Source organism: Armigeres subalbatus, chromosome 3 (genome assembly GCF_024139115.2).
Source record: "Armigeres subalbatus isolate Guangzhou_Male chromosome 3, GZ_Asu_2, whole genome shotgun sequence".
NCBI classification, from domain to species: Eukaryota; Metazoa; Arthropoda; class Insecta; order Diptera; family Culicidae; genus Armigeres; species Armigeres subalbatus.
Window position 1 is genome coordinate 346,257,622 of NC_085141.1, and position 25,684 is coordinate 346,283,305.

Sequence of the window (25,684 nt, forward strand, 5' to 3'; positions counted from 1 at the left end):
CGTTTAAGCGTGCTGCAAAATCACAGTGCAGGTAACGCACCTGGCTTGTTTGGCCTCGCCCGAGTGTCCGGTGTGCGCACGTTTAGAGGAAACGGCGGAACACGTGTTGTTCTTGTGCCCACGTTTTCGCGCAATGCGTGACCATATGCTTGCCACATGTGGTCTGGACACTACCCCGGACAACCTAGTTCGGAGGATGTGTAAAGATTAAGTTGGCTGGAACGCCATTTTATCGGCTATCGTTCAATCGTCTCGGAGCTACACAGAAGTTGGTGCGTGGACTCAAGGATGGCTAGTTCAGGCGCAAATAAGACGTGGTCCAAGGGATCGGAGTCGGCTTCATGGGTCATACCGGTGGTCATGCCCTGTGGTCGAACTCGATCTTTTAATCGAACAAGTGGCCGCACGAAGAACAACAACGTCGCTTTCGCGGCGTCGGTCAACCGGGCGGGTTCCGAGCCCGAGGACGGAAAGGAGTCCTCGTCAAGGCTGGGGCAGGCGTAGGCACCGCGTCGGCAAGTCCCTCTGTGTGCTGGCGAATAGGCCCTATCGCAGAAAGGTCAATTTGGGGTGCACGTGGCATCATCATTCTTGATACCAGTCGTGCAGAAGGAAGCAGGCGCGAAGTCGACCCTGCCCACCTTCCGAGGACATAGGGCGTGGCAAGGCCACCTGGAAAGCCGGCAGTGCGCTGGCACGATACCATGGTGTTCTTCTAAAAAAGCGAGTCACGATGTTCGATGCTGCAAGGACACGCAGCTAACCTCGAGGGTGCGTTATGCACTGGCCCCCCTTTGAAGCATTACTTTCTGGTTGTACCGAAGGGACGATGGGCTTGGTGGCAATGGAAACGGTTTAGCGGGTCGGGGATGCAGTCCTGCCTCCCTCGTTGGAGGTGGTCCCTAACCCCGCACTTCCTGGACAACCCAGGATGTCTGTTGAGCAGATTCCCCCTCCATTGTTTAGGAAGAAAAAAAAAACACAGACATCACCTCAATTCGTCGAGCTGAGTCGATCGGTATATAACACTATGGGTCTCCGGGCCTTCTATAAAAAGTTCATTTTTGAAGCGATCATGTAGCCTTTACGTATACGAGCTTGCTGACGTTTGATCATCTTTCTCTTGTACGCGCACAGAACGGATAGGATTTGTTTTCATCGGGAAACGCTTCGGAAGCGTTTCCCGATGAAAACAAATCCTATCCCCTTTGTGCGCGTGCAAGAGAAAGACGATCAACGTCAGCAAGCCTTACACTGTTAGATGACTTTACCCATTAATGGGTACTCTGTTATTGTTGATATTATTCCCACCGTGAAAAATTCACCCATTTTCTTTAAAAAGTGCCTCTACCCATTAAAATGGGAGAGGCACTTTATGAGAAAATGGGTGAATTTTTCACGGTGAATATCAACAATAACAGAGTACCCATTAATGAGTAAATTCATCTAACCGTGTATACGAGAAAGGGGTCGTTCAAAAATGATGTCACAGGTTTTAGGGGGGAGGCGGTGGGTGTAAGATTTTGTGACAGTACATGTATTAGGTATACAAAAAAGCGGGACAGAGGGGGGGAGGGGGTCTTGAAATCCCGAAAAGTAGTGGACGTCATATTTGAATCAACCCAAAGGCAAAAAAGAAGTCGAAACAAGAAGAGGTTGTTGTTTGAACTTAAAATGAGTTAAAGTTAACGTTTGGTCAGTATCAATCAATCAATCAGGTATTTATCTTTCCATGAATACTGGGTATCGACGTATAATTAATTTCTATTCGGGACGTTCTCTTCTCAAGATCTTCTTGATGTCCACTCCCTCGATAGCACAGCTCTATTTTCCCTGGAAACTGACAGCCCTGACAGCCGCGTCGACAGCGATCTGTCAAAGCGAAAGTTCGCTTCTGACTCTCTCTCCCGCACTTGATGGGGAATGTTGACAACTCGTCACCACGTAGCTCCCCTTTGGAAGTGCTTGAAAAATCAGTTCTGTCGCGGATTTGTTGGTCGTTTTCTCCCTCTCCAACGCAGTGCAGTGAAGGGACAGTTGTGCAGCAGAGTGAACGGGCCAGAAGAAGGTCTCCACCAAAGCAAAGAAGCCGTTCGGCAGCCAAAGGAGCCTTTCGTTTTTTGGTGCTTGGACGAGGTTGGTCGTCGACAGGATTCGCACGAAAATTGGGACACATCATAACAAACCAGATTCCCCAAGGTCCCCGCCCCAGTGACCTAACATCACAGTGAGTGAGTGCTTGTGAAAGGTGTCCCTTTATCGCCGGTGTTTGCGATTCGTGAAAGTGCGGCCACTGTTTCAGCTGGATAGGGGCCGAGAGGATTGTTTTTGAGCGTGCGGAATCCGCATCATCTACCAACCGGAAGCAAGGATGGCCATCAAGCCGGGCATGGGACGAAAGTCCTCTAACAAGAATCCACCTTTACTAAGCCATGAATTCGTGATCCAGAACCATGCCGACATCGTGTCCTGCGTTGCGATGGTCTTCGTCGTCGGGTTGATGTTGCAGGTGAGTCTGGAATTTTAACTATTTGCATACAGATCGGGTACAAGTTTTTACTACTCTTATGGAATGTAATACAGTGACTATTTCATTTAAAAAGGAAAGTGTTTCTTGTGAGTGGCAACACTTGAGAAGTATTATTTCTTCATATTTTTGATAGTACATTCCTATTTGCCGATTTGATGATGCCACGTAGCGGCATTATAGTAGAAGGTATATTTTGCCATACACACAGCTGTATTTTAGTATCAGTGTTTCTCAAGCGTTTGAGAGTGGTGGCATGCTTGATAATGTTTAAAAGATTTGCGACATGACTTGTAAAATAATTCTTGCCTTTCGCTAAAGTAAACATAGATAATGCAAAAACCAATTATTATACAATTAAATTTATATTAGATGTGTGTTTGTAGAGAGAACGTATGTTGAGAGAGAAAAAACGTGCAATTCATTAGTGGGCAGAGGTTTTGGTTGGAGAAACGTTGCCATACGAAACAAAAGAAACAACATAACCGATTCGTTACGGTTCACTATTTTAATTTATAGGTGTAGCCCGGGGCTACCCCAAATGGCATAATTCCATTTGGCATAAGTCCGTTTGGCATAATGCCATTTGGCATAACGAGTTGAATAGCCAAGGGCCATTTGGCATAACGACCGTTTGGCATAATAAAGAAAAATAGTCTTAATGATTTTAGGGCCATTTGGCATAACGACCATTTGGCATAAAAATTAAAAGAATTATAAAAACACTAGGAAGAAGCTCAATTTACATCTGTATTATTGCCTTTTTCTGGGAATATGCGTATTTTAAGGAGTGATTTACTTTTTCTCCTAACGGGTGGCAACCAAAAAATGGGATTAAAAAAATGGCTCGGGATAAAAATACAAAGAGGTACAGTTTAATGGACCGATTTGTGATTTGGGCGTAACTTATTTTGTAAACAAACATTGTTTTATGAATTCCGTAGAATGCAAGCGTTTTTATCCAAAACTAATTCCCTTATTTGATAGAGTAAAGCCTCATCTGTCGGATGCATACTATGGTTTTCTCATGAAATGCTAGCTTTAGCAGGAATTTGCCTTCCAATGTTTGTTTACGAAAAATGTTACGCCCAAATCGCAAATCAGTCCCGAATATGTTATACAAAGAGTTGCCCTTAGTCTTCAAACTTAGACTAATGAAAATTGGCATATGTTCCGTGGTTCGCCGTGCTGCTTCTGATCCTGCTTATGAGTTGCTTCGTAGCTTTGGCATTACAATCACCTTTGTATACAATAGAGCTGAGTAGACCGAATAATGCTTCGGCAGTTTTCACAACATTTTCACGTTTAAAATGTTCGACCGTGTACTTTTCCCATGATCTTTGTTCACTTGAAAAATTTACAAAGCGCGCCGCAGTATGTTTTGTTTCTACGGCATGTTGTGAGCAGTGTTGGAGTGAAAGTGTGTGTGTGACAATTCTTAAAGTCATATTTCTTTTGTCTTATTTCGGGTAAATGCGTACTTTTAAAGAAGGAGTCATTTACTCTTTTGCTTCATCCCGGGCAAATGCGTACTTTGAAAGAAGGAGTCATCTTCTTTTTTGCGGGCAAATGCATAGTTTTGAAGAAGGAGTCATCTACTCTTTTGCCTTATTCTGGGCAAATGCGTACTTAAGAAAATTAGTCATCTACTCTTTCCATTATTCCGGGCAAATGCATACTTTTAAAGAAGGAGTCATCTACTCTTTTGCATTATTCCGGGCAAATACGTACTTTTAAAGAAGGAGTCATCTACCCTTTTGCTTCATCCCGGGCAAATGCATACTTTTAAAGAAGGAGTCATCTACTCTTTTGCATTATTCACAGCTAACAATCACTTCGAAACTGGTGGCGCTCCGCGCTTTCTATCAAACAGAAGTGGAAAATATCGCCAAAAGTATTTAATCTTCCTGAAATCAGCAGAAGAAGTCAATGTTTACGTTTGCGACTTTCGCCCTTATGAAACAACAATGTCGATATATTCCTACGATTAACCTTTTTTGTGCCAAATGGTAGTTTTGCTAAACGGCCCGTTGTATTTCATTTTCATTAAAAATTCATTTTTCGAGGATTATGCCAAATGGTCATTATGCCAAACGGTCGTTGTGCCAAATGGCCTCGAGGTACCCAACAAATTATGCCAAATGGTCGTTATGCCAAATGGTCTTTATGCCAAATGGCCTTTAGACATTTAAATCGTTATGCCAAATGGTATTATGCCAAACGGCCTTATGCCAAACGGCATTATGCCAAATGGCATTATGCCATATGGGCTTCCCCCGTGTAGCCCAATGATGTTTGTCTGAAATAATAATTAAAAGAAAACCCCTAATTAATCCATCTATTGGCGATGGTACCTTCCTCGCCCGCATAGTATTTTGGCCATAACTTTTGGACCCATAGTGTGATCTGGGCAATTTTCAAGGGAAACAATGGGATTCCCCGTCGATTGCAATTTGTTGCGAGCAAATCGGTTAACGATAAGTGCTAAAAAATAATAATAATAAAAAAATAATAATAATAATAAAATCATCACAACAACTTCTAAACGACGGATTTTGGTATGCTTTACATGTTTTGTGAACATTGTGATTCATTTCGCTTTGGTTTTGGTCATGTTTAAGCTACTTTTTAACTTTTAGGTGTGCAAAAATACTGTTACGTTTTACTGTTACTGTTCAAAGTTGCTGTTCTACAAAACTCACGATTTCATTATACTTTTTAAAAACGTGAAGAGGTCTACTCTACATGTCTCCCTATTATGGTCGCACACTCCGTGTTGTGCGGAGCAAAACCGTATATAATGTCGTATTCCAGGTCATATCAGCGGCATGCACATTTTTCTTAATTGCACACAGCCAGCTGGCGAGATCTACCCCGGAGCCGACGTCCTCTTCCAGGTTCTCTGCTAAACATCACTTTTGCTGGTCTCTCTTCCGGCATCCGTACTACATGTCCAGTCCACTGTAAGCTGCCGTGTATTATCAGCCTGCCGATTTTTGTACACTTGGTACAACTCGTGATTCATGTGTCTACGCCATTCACTATTTTTTACCACCCCGCCAAGTATTGAACGCATTTTTTTCCGGTCAAACACTCCGAGAATTCGACAGTCTGCATCTTCTAAAGTCAATGCGTCATGGTCGTACAGGGCAACTGGACGAATAGACGATGTATGAAGAGCTAGTTTTGTCCATGTCTGTAAGCTGCGAGACATTAGCTGGCTACGCAAACAGTAGAAAGTCTTATTTAGGGGCAGTAGGGGCAATATGAACATACGGGGCAATATGAGCCACTCTATTTTTGAGCTTATTGACAAGTTTTATCATTAATTGCATATTATTCGGCAACTCGGCCGCACGAAAACCATTTTTTTGTTAAATATTTTGGCTGTGCATATGCACAGCATATGTTTCGAAATGGACAAATTGATATGAAATTTGTGAAAAAGAATCCACGTGTCTTGGAGGGACTCGAACCCTCAACCTCCTACTCTCTAGATAGGCGTGATAACCCCTACACAACAAGACCACTTAAAGGTCACGTTTGCGGAAAAGCCATCAGAATCCGAGAACCAATCTCCACATGTGCTTTACTATTGTATATCCACAGTCAAGCGAGTGCACATTGTTTATTAAACGAGAGGCTGGGCGGGCTGGTATAAAATGCGAATCAATCGCACTCTGCTGTGCCATAGGCTTGCTTAGCTAAAGCATTTGATGAGTTTGACTTCCTTACGTACGTGGTTTTCATACGGCCGAATTGCCGAATAATATGCAATTAATTGTAATCAAGTGTCGGTCTTCCACCGTCATTAGTCGTCTGAGTACACGCGACCGCTTACGTAAGGCAATCAAACTCATCAAATGCTTTAGCTAAGCAAGCCTATGGCACAGCAGAGTGCGATTGATTCGCATTCTATACCAGTTCGCCCAACGGGCTGGGGGGCATGGAGTGCGATCCTCTCGTTTAATAAACAATGTGCACTCGCTTGATTGTGGATATTCAGCAGTAAACCACATGTGGAGATTGGACAAATCAAGCATACGAAAGATTTTCAATTAGCAAAAAAGAGAGCTGACCGCGGTGGAGGTTGGTACTCGGATTCTGATGGCTTTTCCGCAAACGTGACCTTTAAGTGGTCTTGTTGTGTAGGGGTTCACGCCTATATAGAGAGAAGGAGGTTGATGGTTCGAGTCCCTCCAAGACACGTGGATTCTTTTTCGCAAATTTCATATCATTTTGTCCAAGGTCGATGTTTTCCGCAAAGCCCAGAAGCATATGCGACCGTGGGATGATAGTGCCGTTCCTCTGCACGCCAGATCTCCTAATAGCGCCGAGTGCAATTTTGAACAATAAATTCGAAAGTGCATCACCCTGTTTCAATCCGTCTAAGGTCACAAACGAGGTTGACACTTCGTCTGCCATCCGAATACTTGATTTCGAGCCATCCAACGTTGCACGTATCAGTCTAATCAGTTTCGCCGGAAAACCATGTCCGGACATTATCTGCCACAGCTTATTTCTCTTCACTGAATCGTACGCTGCTTTGAAAACAATGAATAGCTGATGAGTCTGCAAGTTGATTTCCTGGAATTTATCAAGGATCATCCGCAGGCTAAACATCTGATCCGTCGTTGATTGACCCTCACGAAAACTTGCCTGGTACTCGCCGACAAAGGACTCCTCAAGCGGCCTCAGTCTGTTAAACAGGATACGCGACAGGATTTTGTACGCCGAGTTCAGAAGGGTCATCCCTATGTAATTGGCACACTCTAGTATGTGCCCTTTCTTATTGACCGTCGCTGATTATGTCCATCCTGCTCCTTGATACACCTTCATTTTCACAAATCCGGAACAAATAAGGAACCAAAATTAAGAATAGTGCCACACCTGGTGCATGCGTTTCTATTATGAAATAATAAATTTTGAAGATAATAACAAATTTTATTGTGGTTTTCACAGCTGTTCTAAGGAGCAGGAAGTAAAACCTTTCGCTTGATATATAAAGTCCACCCACATGCCTTTTACTTTTGTTTTTAATAGTTGTTCTTATGTATGGCGACAATTGATACACCCACCCACCCTACACCCACGACGCGACTCCTATTCGGTTTGTTCGCCCCGCATGCCTACCACAAAGATAGTCGCGCAGCCAAAAGTTGTAACGATTTCTGTCGTCTTCTTCACACAATTGATTGCACGTTATTATAGACGGAGTGGTTAAACACCTAATCTGCCCATGATCGCATTTTTGTAACATTTGCATTTTGGTTGATTTTGTAAATCGTTTGTCAATCCTCCCCACAAACTCAATAATTTCCAGCTTACCACAGATAAGCAAGATAGTAAAGGCCATTTTACTGTTGTGGGATTAGATGCAGTAAATGGAGCTTTCAGGACGATTCGCAGGCTTTTTACATAATGAACAAAAAAGTGAGTGTTACAAATATGCGATCATGGGCAGTAATGGCGTCTAAAATAACCAAATAGTACGAACTTTGGTAACATAAAAGTTTCGATAACATTAATCACGTCTTCATACGTTAGTTCAAATTAATTATAACAAAGAATTAAAAAACAATCTTTGCATGACATCTGCCGCTTGAAGAATAATGGTATGAAGTCTTCGTTCTTCGATGTCGTCATGACGATTTGGTTGCACGGCGAAAGCTAACGTCGTGCGCATCATTGACGATGCACCGAGTAGCAATGAAGACAACACGTTAAAAATGAACTACTCAAAATTGAGGCGAATCCGACTCATTTTCATTAAAAACGGGACAACTCAAAATTTGAGTAATATATACTACTTCAATAAAATAATGACTTCGCGAAAGTTAAGCTAGGCCTTCCATCAATTTTTAATACGACAGATGCGAATCAAGTTTATCTATCTATCTAAGTGCATTTTACGACAAACAGACTCCTAGTTTAAGTGCAATCATCATTTTATTGAAGTAGTATCTTTTACTCAAATTTTGAGTTGTCCCGTTTTTAATGAAAATGAGTCGGATTCGACTCAATTTTGAGTAGTTCATTTTTAGCGTGAATACAACTCGTCGCTACTGTGGTGGCTTTTCTTGCTGCCACATGACTATTGTCAGCCCTGTCAGCAACTCCTTCAACTGACAAACGTTGGATCTGTCGTTTCGTGAATTCGTGACGCTGGAAAGTCACGCAACTACAAGATAATGATCCGAGTCAATGTTCGGACCTCTGAAGGACCTTACATCTGTAACATCCGAGAAATGTCGTCCGTGCTGTGGATCAGCACGTGGTCTATCTGTGAGCAAGTGTCTCCACTCGGATGTTGCCAGGTGTGTTTGCGGATATTCTTACGTGCGAAGTAGGTACTGTCATCCCTTTAGCAGCCAAAGGTTACAAGTCGCCATTATCGTGGGTAGCGGAATAAAGGCTTTCCGTACCAATGACAGGGTACGCACGATGCTGATTCCTGATATTTTCCTACATAACTTTCATTTTTTGACGTAAATCATATCTGGAGGTTAACATCTCCAGTCTATTTGATTTACTGCCGCTACGTTATATTTTGAGGTGTGTAAATGATAACAACTTGTTTTAGTTCTTAAGTTTTTAATAAAAAAAAATCAATTTTGTTTGAATTATCATTATTTTCCTTGAATCAAAAGCAAACTCATAAAATCAACACAAAAGCAAACTCATATGAAAAAAACTCATTCGTGCATTATATATTCTAGAAAGGCTTGAGTGAAATTTTCTTAGCGTGTTTTGCCTGTCTCGTACCACAAAGGCTATTATTTCACTCCAAAAACGAACTTTTTATAGAAGCCGCGGAGACCCATAGTGTTATATACAGATCGACTCAGCTCGACGAACTAAGCACAGATCTGTCTGTCGGTGTGTATGTGTGTGCACAAAAGCTAAGTAAAACATTAGCCAACTTTTCATATAGAAATCCTTAACCGATTTTCTCGCAACAAGTTGTATTCGAAAGGTGGTAAAGCCTTGTAGATCACTATTTTGTGACGATCGGCAATTGCGTTCAAAAGTTATTAAGAAAATGGTTCATTGAACCCTCGATTGAGCCATATAAGGTTGGTGTCTTGGCTAAATGCGAGAAAATCAGTATCACTTCGGTGAATCAAGTTGGGGTTTTTGTATAGAAATTGTATTTTGGCCATAACTTTCGATCCCATAGTCCGATCTGGCCAATTTTCAATAGGAAACAATATGACAGAATTCCCCGTCGAATGCAAACAAATCGGATCAAGATAAGTGCCTAAAAGATGAGTGAGTTTTATTTTGCGCACATACATACACACACGCACTCACACAAATACAGACCGACGTCATCTCAATTCGTCGAGCTGAGTCGATTGGTATATAACACTATGGGTCTCCGGGCCTTCTATCACAAAATCGCCTTGGGAGTGAATATATAGCCTTTTCGATGCTTAACGAGCATGAAGTTTATATGAGAAAAATCGACTAAGTACAGTGTTGGTCAGAGGCCGTTTTTATACAAAATGACGAACTTTGGAGGGCTGTATCTCGACTTGTAGTTGGCCAATCGAGCTGAAATTTTGGCTGCCCAGGGGAATTCACCTGGATTTTCCTCATCGAGGGCTCATATTTTTCGGACCACGGACTTCGAACTTACAGACCTCTGAAAGGACAAAAAATAGAACCACCACTATGGGTTAATTTTTCAGGGTCATAACATGAGAATTGGGCCATGACCAATGATAATTATTTATAAATATCTGTTGACATAGTGAATAAGTTCATTGTCTTGTTTTTTTAGTTTTAGAGATCCTGGAGTATTAGTGAAATTGCACAAAGAAACAACTGAATGATTACCTGGGATTGTTCAAGCATTCTCAGTGTGACTCAAATTTCAAATGATAAATAACGGCGCCGGCCACGTCTTTGTAGTCAGTTAGCAGGGTGTCCATCCAGTCGGGAACCGGGAATTGTACTCGACCGGGAAAAAAAACGGGAAAAATGCGGGAAATCATGAAACCAATCGGAAAATTGAACTATCGATCAAACCAAAAACATTTATTACCAAATTTATGAACTATTTTTTCTTGTAATATCTTAAAGAACTATAATCCAAAATGTGTAAAACATAATTTTCCAAAGTGGTGGGTCGCGACCCCCTAGCCTATGTAAATCTTATGGAAATTGGTCGCGACCCCTCAATTTAAGTAGGAGAGAACGGTCCAAATTGCACCCATTAAGCTTTTTCGATGGTTTTGCCCATATAAACAAAAATACCCAACCATTTCAACGTATAGGTGCAAAATTTACCAACCCTGCTACATTTCACAATGATCTCCTATTCAAAACAATAAGGTTTTCATGACTTTCTAACGCATTTAAAAAATGATTCAAAAATAGGCCTAGGGCAAAACGCCCGAATGGTGGTCTAAAATGACTCAATTGCATGTAAAATGATGGTGAACGCATGGTTGTTTGGATTGAACTACAATCTTACGGATGTGGTGGAAAAATAGCAAATCGTTAAATTTGAGTGAATATGAAGGGATTTTGCTTTTTTTTTTTCTAATGGAGCTCAATGATGGATAACTTATTATGAATTGTAATGGTAATATTCGTTTATAAATGTACTACAACAGATTATATGAGTGATTTTATGAGTGAGGCCATTTTGCCCCAGGGGTCCATTTTGGACCGTTCTCCCCTAAGCTATGGCATAAACAGTATAGGGTTTTTTGTAAGCATCGTGAGTATTTTATGGTTTCTGAAGTTGTTACTGTCACGATTCATTACTATTCATTACTATGTTAGTTATATTTGAAATCTATTCTCTTTAATCAATTTCCGCATTGCATTTCTGGTCAAAATAATAGTTATTGCTAAAAAGGAAGTGTGTGGCCCCAAATGGCCGGAGCGAATTGTTATGACAGCAGCTTTCCATGGGTGCGTGTGCACGCCACGGAGGTCTGACCAGAAGAGGACGAGTCATGGCTTGCTGCGCACTGATCGATACGCTGAGGCGTTAATGTATAAACACACGCTGATGGTAACTTACTCAAACCCCACATTTTCCTTCTTCTCTCATTAAAAAGGCAAAAAAAATGCTAGAGAACGCATTGATTTTTTTAAAAGTTATTTACGCGAGACGAAGATGAACATATTGCTTTTGAGAAACCGATAATGTCCTTTGAAAACTGAAACTTTATATATAGTAATACCAGCAAGCTGACCTTCAACATATCGATGTTGTACTTGCTAACAACCGCTTAGAACACGTGTTCCCAAACTGTGGGCCGCGACTCCCAGGGAGGTCGTGGGCTGATCAATGATGGGTTGCGAATGACGAATCTTGATTCATACTTTTGTCCCTATTTTGTCCCACAAATCTATCACAGCCATTAGATTTGAATCTATGTAATTTTAAGATTTTCTCAAATACAATGAAATTCAAACAATTCAAATCCAATCCAAATTCAATTCAATTCCAATTAAAATCCAAGCCACATTCAATCCAATTCCAATCAACATCCAATCCTAATCCAATCCAAATCCATTCCATATTCAATCCAATCAAAATCTAATCCAAATCCGATCTAAGTCCTATCTAAATCCGTTCCAAATCTTTTTTTTGTCTTTATTAGCGAGACTTTCAGACCTGGGCTGGCTCGTCTCGCGTTCCAAATCCAATCAAATGCAATTCTAATCCAAATCCTATCTAAAACCGTTCAAATTCCAAATCATTTCCAATCTATTCAAAGTAATGTAATGATGGGATATGAAGCAATTCATAATGGTTTGTTCAATCTAACGCGAACTCATTTTTATCCAAATTTTAAAAGGCAATGTGGGAAGGTCGCAAGCAATGTGCGATTCTGCTAGGTGGGTCACATGTATAAGTAGTTTGGGAAACATCTGGCCTAGAATATGATATTTATCTAAAATTTCGCAGAGATATCATACTTAAATGAGATAGCATAAGTATGTGTGTGTGTGTATCTTCAATCTAACTCCCACTGTCTGGCAGTGGTATTATGGAAGAAAGCTGACTGTAATAAAGTCAGCTTTAGCCCGGGAGTTAGAAGGTGTTAGCTCTATCGCAGCTCCAGTGACCCATTTCAGACTGCCTGGTAACTCACGTCCAGTCCGAGGCCACTTTCACTTACAATAAGCCCCGCCTGTTTATGCTACCATTATCAATTGGATAATGGATCCATAAACAAACTTCCGGATTTTTTAATCCAGCGCGTATTTAGTTTTGGAATCATATACATATTGAAACAATCTCACACGCAGAAAAAAGTATGGTTCAAACAAACATATTTGAGGTAAATTCTAACAAAAGTTCAGTTTGTTCTAGCACCAAACATAAATACGTTTGAAACAAACATAATGTTACATTTGAAGCAAACGAAAAATATTTTCAAATCAAATATGCATTTTACGTTGCTTCAACCACCGAAATTATTGAATCAAACATGGATATTATTGTTTTGGTTCGGCCGCAAAAATATTTTCCTATCAATTATTGCAATATTTATATTCTGGTAGCATTTGACTACCAGATTCCACAATTGCTAACGTTCATATTTCATTTACTTACCTTATTGTACCTGAAAAACATCCTCATCAGCAATTTGGAAGCAAGAAAAAACTTGCTTCCATTTCTTTGCTGGAATCCAATCGGACCTGACCCGAACTGAAGTTTTTGTTTACTTTTGCAAGAGCGAGCGAGGGGCTATCCACTAGTGCACGCATGAAACAAACAGGAATTAAATTTAATTTTCAAAATAAATATGTTTGATTCAAACATATTATCAGTTTGTGAACAAACATGAATATTTTTGAATCAAATGAATGAAATTTCTATCCGTGCACCAAATTGATCCAATTCCGGTTCAATGAACTGAGGAAACGATGATCATTTCTAGTGTCCACAAATAATTCACTTCACTCTTCCAGATCTATTCTGAGCAATGTATGTATGTTCATGTATTTCTGATATTATCACTCAGCCACACATATTGCACCAGGGACGTCCCCATATACAAACTACTCAAACGATTTCGCGCACTCAATTAAGAAACACACTTCATTAAACTTTAACTATAAATAAACTCAAATAAACTTTTTTTCTTCTAGAGCATATATGCAAAATATAGACATAAGCCAAATCTATTTGTTGCGGGAACGAACAAAAACGTGACAGCAAATTCAAAAGCAACCATCCGCGCGCATGGCTTGCTGCGATCTTCCTAAATGAGATAGCATAAGTATACCTGAAATTCAGACTTATGTTAACCAGTACTATTAGCCAATAACTCCAAACTTATGACTTTGTGAATGCTGGCAACTTTTTTGAGCTTCGTGAATGTTGGATATCTCATCCAACAGGTAATTCCGCTACGACTACTAAGTCAGTAAATTCCAAAATAAACTTCAAGATAATATATTAAGCCTTCCAAACAACTTTGTAGCATACGAGAGATCTCCATATCTCTCAGATTTCGATAGAACTAGCTTAACTGGTAGTCTCATGCACACCAAAGTTGCCAAGTTATACATTTCAAACTAATTTTTTTTAACCAAAATCAATGCTTCCATGACCCACCTTGGGATTTTCTAGATTGTCAACCATTTTCTCGGCAGTCCCCCAGACACGCCTTGTGAGTTGTGGTATTGCAAACCACAAACCATTCTCCAGCGGTTTCCCACGCTTTGTGATTTTTCAAACCACAATCCATTTTCCAGCGGTCTTCCAGACACGCTTTGTGATTTTCTAAACCACAATTAATTTTCCAGCGGTCTTCCAGACGCGCTTTGTGATTTTCCAAACCACAATCCATTTTCCAGCGGTCTTCCAGACGCGCTTTGTGATGTTCCAAACCACAATCCATTTTCGAGCGGACTTACAGACGTACTTTGTGATTTTCCAAATCACAATCCATTTTCCAGCGGTCTTCCAGACGCGCTTTGTGATTTTCCAAACCACAATCCATTTTCCAGTGTTCTTCCAGACGCGCTTTGTAGCAATACAAACCTATTGCCTTGTGTTGTTTTTAATCATCAAATATTTTAACACATCAGCACCTTAACAATTAAATTCAACTCACCTTTTGGAATCAGCCTCAGGATCCAACAAATAGGTAACCTGGCAGGATCGACAAAATGTGTGGTCCCAAATGGCCGGAGCGAATTGTTATGACAGCAGCTTTCCGTGGGTGCGTGTGCACGCCACGGAGGTCTGACCCAAGATGAATACACCACTAGGTGTTCCAATCTGCCAAATTCACGATTCAGCCATCTTGGATTTTAGTATGGGAGAGCCAGCCGGTTTGTTGTCGTTTTGCACTGAAAATGAATTTTTCACCCCCGCCTTCTTCTCTCCCATAAACTTAGCAGGTTGGAGCACCTAGCAGTGTATTCATCTTGGTCTGACCAGAAGAGGGCGAATCATGGCTTGCTGTGCACTGATCGATACGCTGGCTGAGGCGTTAATGTATAAACACACGCTGATGGTAACTTACTCAAACCCCACGGGAAGTACGAAAAGTACTCCTGACCTGTAAGGTCAAACGTATGTTAGACGGACATCGAAGATCTTATTGCGTCTGTGGATTCATTAAAAACAAGAACTTTTTTTTTTATTGACTTTATTAAGGAGACTTCCCTGGGAAGCTTACCACCAGACTGATCAAAGCAACGGTGGATGGTGTGCAAAACTGTGTGAAGATTTCGGGCGAACACTCCAGTTCGTTCGAATTGCGCCGGGGACTAAGACAAGGTGATGGACTTTCGTGCCTGTTGTTCAACATTGCGCTAGAAGGTGTCATTCGGAGAGCCGGGTGTAACAGGCGGGGTACGATTTTCAACAGATCCAGTCAATTTATTTGCTTCGCGGATGACATGGACATTGTCGGCCAAACATTTGCAAAGGTGGCAGAACTGTACACCCGCCTGAAACGTGAAGCAACAAATGTTGGACTGGTGGTGAATGCGTCAAAGACAAAATACATGCTTGTGGGCGGAACCGAGCGCGACAGGGCCCGCCTAGGAAGCAGTGTTACGATAGACGGGTATACCTTCGAGGTGGTCGAGGAATTCGTCTACCTCGGATCCTTGCTAACGGTTGACAACAACGTTAGTCGTGAAATACGAAGGCGCATCATCTGTGGAAGTCGGGCCTACTACGGGCTCCAGAAGAAACTGCGGTCGAAAAAGATTCGCCACCGCACCAAAATTTGTCATGTACAAGACGCTAATAAGACCGGTTGTCCTCTACGGACATGAAACATGGACAATGCTCGAGGAGGACTTGCAAGCACTCGGAGTATTCGAGAGACGGGTGCTTAGGACCATCTTTGGCGGTGTGCAAGAAGACGGTGTATGGCGGCGAAGAATGAACCACGAGCTCGCCCAACTCTACGGCGAACCCAGTATCCAGAAGGTAGCTAAAGCCGGAAGGGTACGATGGGCAGGACATGTTGCAAGAATGCCGGACAGCAACCCTGCAAAGATGGTGTTCGCTTCCAATCCGCCAGGTACGAGACGGTGTGGAGCGCAGCGAGCGAGATGGGCAGACCAGGTGCAGAACGACTTGGCGAGCGTGGGGCGTATCCGAGGATGGAGAGATGCGGCCTCGAACCGTGCATTGTGGCGTCAAATTGTTGATTCAGTGTTATCTGTTTAGATGTTAATTAAATAAATGAATGAAGGAGACTTTCAGCCCGAGGCTGGCTCGTCTCGAACTTTTTTAATTAGGGTCGTTCAAAATGATGTCACAAGTTTTAGGGGGGGGCTGAGATTTTGTGACAGTACATGCACTAGGTATACAAAAAAGCGTGACAGAGGGGGGGAGGGGTCTAGAAATCCCAAAAAGTTGTGGACGTCGTATTTGAATCGCCCCTTACCGATATTTAAGTTTTGATCGGTTTCTAGGCTAAGTATTGTTGGTAAATCATCTCGATATTTTATGATTTGATAAGGTGGATTATTTTGTTCTAACATCTATTTTACTTCCTCTGAGCTGTTTGTCGTCAATGTTTGAACACTCAATTTCCTATACTTATACACAAGTGAATCACACACATAAATTGAAAGATCTTCATCCTGGGCCTGAACCAGTTGCTAGAAATTAATGAGGAAATTTCTCGAGGAACTCGAAGAGTAATGTGTTCTCAAGAGTTTCTAATTTATCATAAGTTTCGAATTTTCATAAATAATTTCAGATGATTTTTTCATGGAAACCGATTAATCTGATATTAATTAGAAGGATTCAGGAGAAGACTGTTCACGCACAGTCTTAACAGCTTTTAAACGATTTTGGATTATTTTGTTCAAAATAATCTGGAGTTCTAAAAAAATATTTGGTAATTCAGAAAATTTTCATTAGTTTGAGATTTTTTTTCTAATCCAGATAATTTCTCTAACTTTTCACATATAAAATAAATAATAAGTTCCATAACTTTGAAAATTCGAATATTGCGATTTGGGTGAAAACTTTCAAACTTCAAATGTGGTGAAAAAATGGCATCAATAAACAAAATTCTAAAATTCTAAATTCGATTTAAGAAAGTGTTTTTGATCAGAGAAAACAAAATTGGGTCTAAGAGGGTTAAAGATTCTAGTTATGTTTCTGCTTTTTCTATTCTATCAAAAGTTATTTAGGATTCTTTTTAACTAATTGTTTGGCTTATTGAAGAGCTTTTGCGGCCCTAGGGTGGCGCATCTTTGGAGATTCTCTGTTCTAGAAATAGAATCCACAATAAATTATTGTGCATTCCAGTTCCTTCGATTCCGCATTTGACAAACTGGGATTGATGCATACTAAACGGGTCTAAGAGCTTCCTAGTCCTCCTTTTAATAAAACAAACTAAAAATAGCTAATTTCTGGTTCTGATCCGCTGTTATGGTATTTTAGTATCATTTCCTTCAACCGGGAAAAATGGACACCTTGAGTTAGGAAGAGGAAAGGTATATTAGTAGGTGGCTTTGGCCATTTGAAGACCGTGTTTACTTCTGCGTCTCCACAAAAACCACAGGAAGGATTATCAGTTAGTCGGTAGGCATCGTTGTATCTGGATTCATTCTGATAAGCGATTCGACCGTGCCATTTTTTTACACAATGGTTTGACTGAACTATTATTTGGCCGCACAAAGTAGAACAAACTAGCTACCCCTATACCGAGCAGACACACGATCAAACGCACACCAATTGATTTACTTTTCGACCGCACAAAGCACAAGAATACCAGATCGTGTGAAGTGTCTAAGAAACGAGCATAAACACGATCAAACGCGTACTCCACACAATGCTTGTTCATATGACATATGCAAACTATGCAACACTAACACACGATCCTTCAAACATTGGCAGAAAGGGTCATTTGGGTGAAATGGACAATGGGCCGAAAGTGTCGTTCGGTTGAACTGCTCATTTTGTCGGAAAAGTCGTTTGTTCGAATGGGTCTTTTGGCGGAATGGTTGTTTGTCAGAAAAAAAAAACATTTTCTGGCCAAATGGCTCTTTCTACCAAAAGACCATTTCTACCAAACGACCATTTTGACCAAACGACTATTTTGGCCAAACTGCATTTTTAGTCAATTTGATCAGCATTTTTCATTTTTCATTCATTTATTTAGTTAACATCTAAACAGATAACACTGAATCAACAATTTGACGCCACAATGCACGGTTCGAGGCCGCATCTCTCCATCCTCGGATACGCCCCACGCTCGCCAAGTCGTTCTGCACCTGGTCTGCCCATCTCGCTCGCTGCGCTCCACGCCGTCTCGTACCTGCCGGATCGGAAGCGAACACCATCTTTGCAGGGTTGCTGTCCGGCATTCTTGCAACATGTCCTGCCCATCGTACCCTTCCGGCTTTAGCTACCTTCTGGATACTGGGTTCGCCGTAGAGTTGGGCGAGCTCATGGTTCATTCTTCGCCGCCACACACCGTCTTCTTGCACACCGCCAAAGATGGTCCTAAGCACCCGTCTCTCGAATACTCCGAGTGCTTGTAAGTCCTCCTCGAGCATTGTCCATGTTTCATGTCCGTAGAGGACTACCGGTCTTATTAACGTCTTGTACATGACACATTTGGTGCGGTGGCGAATGGTTTTCGGCCGCAGTTTCTTCTGGAGCCCGTAGTAGGCCCGACTTCCACAGATGATGCGCCTTCGTATTTCACGACTAACGTTGTTGTCAGCCGTTAGCAAGGATCCGAGGTAGACGAATTCCTCGACCACCTCGAAGGTATCCCCGTCTATCGTAACACTGCTTCCCAGGCGGGCCCTGTCGCGCTCGGTTCCGCCCACAAGCATGTACTTTGTCTTTGACGCATTCACCACCAGTCCAACTTTTTTTGCTTCACGTTTCAGGCGGGTGTACAGTTCTGCCACCTTTGCAAATGTTCGGCCGACAATGTCCATGTCATCCGCGAAGCAAATAAATTGACTGGATCTGTTGAAAATCGTACCCCGGCTGTTACACCCGGCTCTCCGCATGACACCTTCTAGCGCAATGTTGAACAACAGGCACGAAAGTCCATCACCTTGTCTTAGTCCCCGGCGCGATTCGAACGAACTGGAGTGTTCGCCCGAAATCTTCACACAGTTTTGCACACCATCCACCGTTGCTTTGATCAGTCTGTAAGCTTCCCAGGTAAGCTGTTCTCGTCCATAATTTTCCATAGCTCTACGCGGTCTATACTGTCGTATGCCGCCTTGAAATCAACGAACAGATGGTGCGTTGGGACCTGGTATTCACGGCATTTTTGAAGGATTTGCCGTACAGTAAAGATCTGGTCCGTTGTCGAGCGGCTGTCAACGAAGCCGGCTTGATAACTTCCCACGAACTCGTTCACTAATGGTGACAGACGACGGAAGATGATCTGGGATATCACTTTGTAGGCGGCATTAAGGATGGTGATCGCTCGAAAGTTCTCACACTCCAGTTTGTCGCCTTTCTTGTAGATGGGGCATATAACCCTTCCTTCCACTCCTCCGGTAGCTGTTCGGTTTCCCAGATTCTGACTATCAGTTTGTGCAGGCAGGTGGCCAGCTTTTCCGGGCCCATCTTGATGAGCTCAGCTCCGATACCATCCTTACCAGCTGCTTTATTGGTCTTTAGCTGTTGAATGGCATCCTTAACTTCCCTCAAGGTGGGGGCTGGTTGGCTTCCATCGTCCGCTGAACTGACGTAGTCATCTCCTCCGCTGCCTAAACTTTCACTGCCTGTACTCTCAGCGCCATTCAGATGTTCCTCGTAGTGCTGCTTCCACTCTTCAATCACCACACGTTCATCCGTTAAGATGCTCCCATCCTTATCCCGACACATTTCGGCTCGCGGCACGAAGCCTTTCCGAGATGCGTTGAGCTTCTGATAGAACTTTCTTGAGAACGGCACAGCTGTTCCATCTCCTCGCACTCCGCTTCTTCCAAGCAGCGTTTCTTCTCCTGAAAAAGGCGGGTCTGCTGTCTCCGCCTCCGTCTATAACGTTCCACGTTCTGCCGGGTACCTTGCTGCAGCGCGACCGCCCGCGCTGCGTCCTTCTCCTCCAGAATCTGTCTGCACTCTTCGTCGAACCAATCGTTCCGTCGACTTCGACCCATATACCCGACGTTGTTCTCCGCTGCGTCGTTAATGGCTGCTTTAACTGTACTCCAGCAGTCCTCAAGAGGGGCCCCATCGAGCTCACCCTCTTCCGGCAACGCTGCCTCGAGATGCTGCGCGTATGCAGTGGCGACATCAGGTTGCTTCAGTCGCTCTAGGTCGTACCGCGGCGGTCGTCGGTACCGAACATTGTTGATGACGGATAGTTTTGGGCGCAGTTTAACCATCACCAGATAGTGGTCAGAGTCGATGTTAGCGCCACGATATGTCCTGACGTCGATAATGTCGGAGAAGTGCCGTCCATCAATCAGAACGTGGTCGATTTGTGATTCTGTCTGCAGTGGTGATCTCCAGGTGTACCGATACGGGAGGCTGTGTTGGAAGTAGGTGCTACGAATGGCCATATTCTTGGAGGCGGCGAAATCAATTAGTCGTAGGCCGTTTTCGTTCGTCAGCCGGTGAGCGCTGAACTTTCCAATAGTCGGTCTAAACTCCTCCTCTTGGCCAACCTGAGCGTTCAAATCTCCTATGATGATTTTGACGTCGTGGCTTGGGCAGCTGTCGTACTCACGTTCCATCTGCGCGTAGAATGCGTCCTTATCATCATCAGTGCTTCCGGAGTGTGGGCTATGGATGTTGATTATGCTGAAGTTGAAGAACCGGCCTTTGATCCTCAACCTGCACATTCTTTCATTGATCGGCCACCACCCGATCACGCGCCTTTGCATATCGCCCATCACTATGAAAGCTGTTCCCAGCTCATGTGTGTTGCCGCAGCTCTGGTAGATGGTATGATTACCTCTAAACGTTCGCACCATTGATCCCTTCCAACAAACCTCCTGCAGCGCTACGATGCCGAATCCACGGTCCTTGAGCACATCGGCGAGTATGCGTGTGCTCCCGATGAAGTTGAGAGATTTGCAGTTCCACGAACCGAGTTTCCAATCGCTAGTCCCTTTTCGTCGCAGTGGTCTTCGCCGATGGTTCCGGTCCGTACTCTCTTGTTGATTGTTCGTTGCTTAAGATTTTTTAAAGGCTGGCTTGCAGGGCCTGACACCAAACCCCTTAAATTTCCGGAGGACCATTCCTCCTTATTTCCGGTGGACCATGGTGCACAGTTTCACTTAGAGTCCCTCGCTGGCACTCGGACGATGATCAGCCGCCCCTAACATGGAGAACAGACGCTGTTGTGAGCCGATCCTGACATGGAGAACAGACGCTCAATAAGATTTGCACCTTCGGAGAGGAGCAAACCCTTCCCTTCCCTGTCAGCATACGACCATAGTTCCCATCGGGGTTGGTTACCCGATCTTCCCTAAGGTTGCTCGTATCCCGGCCAGCACCACGGGAGGTAGGGATAGGAGTTGCTGGGTAAGAGGCTAAGGACCGCGAGATGGGGTCTATTTTATTCCTTCAGGTACGCGAAGTACCAATGGTACGCTTTACCTAGCATTTGCCGTGCCAAATTTGATCAGCAAACAAGGCCAAAAACAGCGACTAGATGACTTTCGGTTAACGTGCTATAAATTTATCATATGGCCGAAACCCATCTGTTCAAAAATGTCGTTCAGCCGAACTGGTAATTTAATTAAAAAAAAAAGGCGTTTGGCTAAATAGGTCATTTGACCTAAACTGTCGACCATTCATCCGAACGGCATTTTCGACCAGATTACCTTTTCGGTTGAATGACCATTTTGACCAAACGACCTGTTGGGCAAACGCTTGGTCCAAATGAAATTTTCAACCAAACTGTTTTTGATCTAATGACCGTTCTGCCCAAACGTTCATTTCAGCCAAAAGTGTTGGCTGGCCAAATGATTTCTCGTTGAATTATATTCGGCCTGACGACCCTCCCCCTTTTAAAAATTAAAAAAAATCGCCTGCAGGTTCTGAATAATTTTCTGTGGAAATTCCGAACCAAATCTCAAGAATTTTTCGTTGATATTTTGATGAAAAAAAAAGAAAATTATCTCCAAGAAACGAACGCAATAAAAAAAAACTGGCGGCTTAAATGGCTGGAATGGCTTTCGGCGTGACGCCAAAAAAGCCGCCGCTGCCGACCAAAATTACGACGAACGCCGCCGCCGGCGCACACCTCTATGTGTAGGTACTTTTATGAGTGAGAATTGCAATTGTTGATGGACTTTTTCCATTAAGAAATTAAGGTTTTCCATTGAAAGGAACACGGAGTTTCCTTAGAAGAATCAATGTTAGCAGCAGGTAGTTCCAAAACTTTCCACGAGATAATGTTTTTCACAGGGATTGGGGGCTTTCCGCAGAAGGTTAGTGAAGAGCGATAAAAAATAAGAAAATTTCCATGAAAAGACGGAGAAAAAATAAAATTGAATAAGTTTTCCATAAGTAATGAACGCTTTAAAATAGGAATCATTAAAATATTAGAAAACAAAATGCTTAGTTGCATTGTTCTTTAAAGTTTTTTCATGGAATTATTTTGCCTTTTCGTATTAAGTACCTACAAGTAAAGGCTAAATATTCGCTCCAAAAACAAACTTTTTTTGCTCTTTATTGATTTTTTTGAAAGTTTTTAATTTTTCGTGGAGGAAAAACAAATGTTACGTCAAAAGTTTTGTAATTGTTTGTTGCTGATATTGATTTATTTGTTTAAATTTTGGGCCTTTTTTCAATGGTAAGTTATAATTACTTTATGGAAGATTCTTCTTATTGTAGTTTTTATTTTTGGGAATGCTGATATATTTTTGATTCATTTGAAGTAAATTACCTATATTCCGGATATTGAGCCTCCTGGAGTGGTTATCAATTACTATGTCTAAAACTCTACTTATCCATATGCTTTCAGGCCACCAACGCCCTCGCCAGCATCTTTATTGCTTTGCACCACAACGTGACCGGTGCCGATCCGAGTCACGAGAACCCCCAGGGTGAAGCCTACACGTACACCTCCGGCTGGAAGGACGGCTGTGCGGTTTTCTTCTACACCCTGATCTGCATCATCATGCACGCCATCCTGCAGGAGTATGCCTTGGACAAAATATCCAAGAAGCTGCACCTGTCCAAGTTCAAGCTGTCCCGCTTCAACGAGTCGGGTCAACTGGTGGTGTTCTACGCCATGTCGTTCCTGTGGGGCTTCGATGTGATCGTTAGAGAGCAGTACTTTGGTAACATGCCAAAGCTATGGGAAGGATTCCCCGAGCATCCGATGGTGTTCCTGCACAAGCTGTTCTTCATCATCCAGCTGGCGTATTATCTGCATATGCTACCCGAACTGTATTTCCAGAAGGTCAAGAAGGACGAACAGAAGCCCAAGATAGAGCATGCTTTGGGCGGATTCTTCTTGATTGCTACTGCGTACTTCTTGGGGTGAGAATTGGATGCTTAATGTTCGATACGATAATATAATTAATTTTCTCTTCTTTTCATAGATTCCAGCGCATCGCTTTGGTACTGCTGACGCTGCACTACTTCTGCGAGTTCATCGGACACTCATTCCAACTGGTTAACATTTTCGACAAGGATGAAAAGTTCACCCGATGTAAGTTTCACTTTCACCGCGTTGGCAGCTTATAAAACGCTGAATAATGCAATAATATGTCTTGATGTAGGGTAGGGTGATATCAATTAAAAAATGTGTATAAGCAATCGGCAAAGACTATTCACATTTTATTTCTCTCAAAGGAACTATCAAGCATACTATGCACAAAGCGTAAATCTCGTAGTGCATATTTTGTGTATGGTATCTGAGTGATATACCCAAGGATGTTATCGATCATTTAGTAATTTGCGTTCGATCGTTTAGTAGTTTGGCAATAACTCATTCCAGAAGCTGAATTTCAAAATGTGTTGTATGATGGACTTCTAATGCGAAGGTTTTTCTACAAATCTGCCGAATGATTCGTTGTAATTCAACTAATAACAGAGTTATAGCGCAAGTTGCAGTAGCTTAAACTAAATGATTAGAATTTTGTTATCATTTAGTCTAAGTTACTGAAACTATAGCTATAACTCCGTTACTAGTGGAATTCAAGCATCGAATCATAAGGCAGAGTTGTAGAAAAACCTTCGCACTAGAAGTCCACCATACAACAAATTTTGAAACTCAGCCTCTGGAATGAGTCACTGACAAACCACTAAATGATCGAACGCAAATTACTAAATGATCGATAACATCCTTGGATATACCATCAATTCATTATTTATGCCAAATTCTCCTCCCTCCGAGTCAGAATGTTATATCGTGGTTTAAGTATTCCACACAATGAACTAACCGTATTCAACCTTACTTCCAGTGCGACTGGTTCACAACGCCGTGTTCATCTTGACCCGCTTCGCCACAATGGTGCTGGCCTTCCTGACGCTGTTCTACGGAATCGATAACGTGTCGCAAATCAAGCGCAGCTTCATGCTGTTCACCGTCTTCGGGCTGCAGGGCTATCTGATCTTCGACTTCATCTCCAACGTGCTGCGATCGAAGCGTGAGAGCACCAAGGAACAGCAGCTGGAACGCCTCCAGAAGGCCCCTGCCAAGGGCGAAAAGTCCAAGAAGGAGCGCAAGAAGGAAAGCGATCTGCCCGAGGCCGATCAGAATGCCGCCCAGGCCTCGCCAGTGCAAGCCACCGGAAAGGCCTCCAAGAAGGTTAAGACCAAATAAGTGAGTCCGTATTCCGTCGTTCATTTCCATTTTACTTTTACTCTCAATAATACACAAAAACATATTAATATTCCGTTCAACAAGCAAGAAAAAAAAACGCAAGTTTAGATTTTTTACATTTTTTAGATAGTTATATGCTCAAATTGATTCACACAGGGATCCACTTTTGTACTCATAGAACAGTGCCTCGTTTGTTCCATTGCGCGGGTATCACTTTAGTTATTTTTTTGTGAAAATCCGAACTGTCGGTGTAAACTAGTAAGTAATATTAGCGTACCTAATATTTCTAACAGTATGATCGAACGGGATGCAAAGTGAATGATTTTTATATGCATTTACAACAACTTTGAAGAATGGCATGCTGGGACGGACAGGTCCTTTATCTTAGATCAGACCAAATTAGCAATACAAGAAGTAAAATTAGCTGGCGAAAAGTAACGGAATTAAGCAAGGATAAGACCAGTTGACAAAAAGGTAGCAAGATTGCATGATTTATACATTATTGTTTTTTTTTTAAAACAGAGTCTTTTTGATAGGTTTATTTTCTTCCTTTACAATTTACAAGCTAATTGGGTTCGAAACAGATTCGGAGTATACACTTTATTTTTTTGTATGTTCTAATGCAATAATTGAATAAACATCTGACACAAATTCTATTAAATTTGGAATTGAAGGATTTACTTCGAAAGATATCACAGCTCACAAAAAAAAGGTCCTAGATTACGTCTCGTTTTGGCAGCGGCAGTGTTAAATGTGATGGTACATATTAAGGTCGATTCCCTAGACAAAACCCACACTGGTTATGATTTTTGATGATAGGGTGCTAACTGCTAACTAAGGTATGCGCCGGTCCAAAATTCGTCGACAAAATTCTCAATTTCATCGGAATTTCCTCTGAATATCCACAGCAAGCTTTTCAGGTTTTCCCGGTGAA

The 25,684-nt window shown here is 42.3% G+C and overlaps 1 protein-coding gene across 1 annotated transcript; it reads left to right on the plus strand.

Annotated features, from left to right (window-relative positions):
* The first annotated feature begins 1,903 nt into the window (after positions 1–1,903).
* LOC134225951 (translocating chain-associated membrane protein 1) lies at positions 1,904–25,411 on the plus strand. The gene is made up of 4 exons (XM_062706413.1): positions 1,904–2,509; positions 22,942–23,462; positions 23,525–23,634; positions 24,389–25,411. The coding sequence occupies exons 1-4, from the start codon at positions 2,372–2,374 to the stop codon at positions 24,748–24,750; spliced, it is 1,131 nt and encodes a 376-aa protein (XP_062562397.1). The 5' UTR covers positions 1,904–2,371; the 3' UTR covers positions 24,751–25,411.
* The last annotated feature ends 273 nt before the right edge of the window (positions 25,412–25,684 follow it).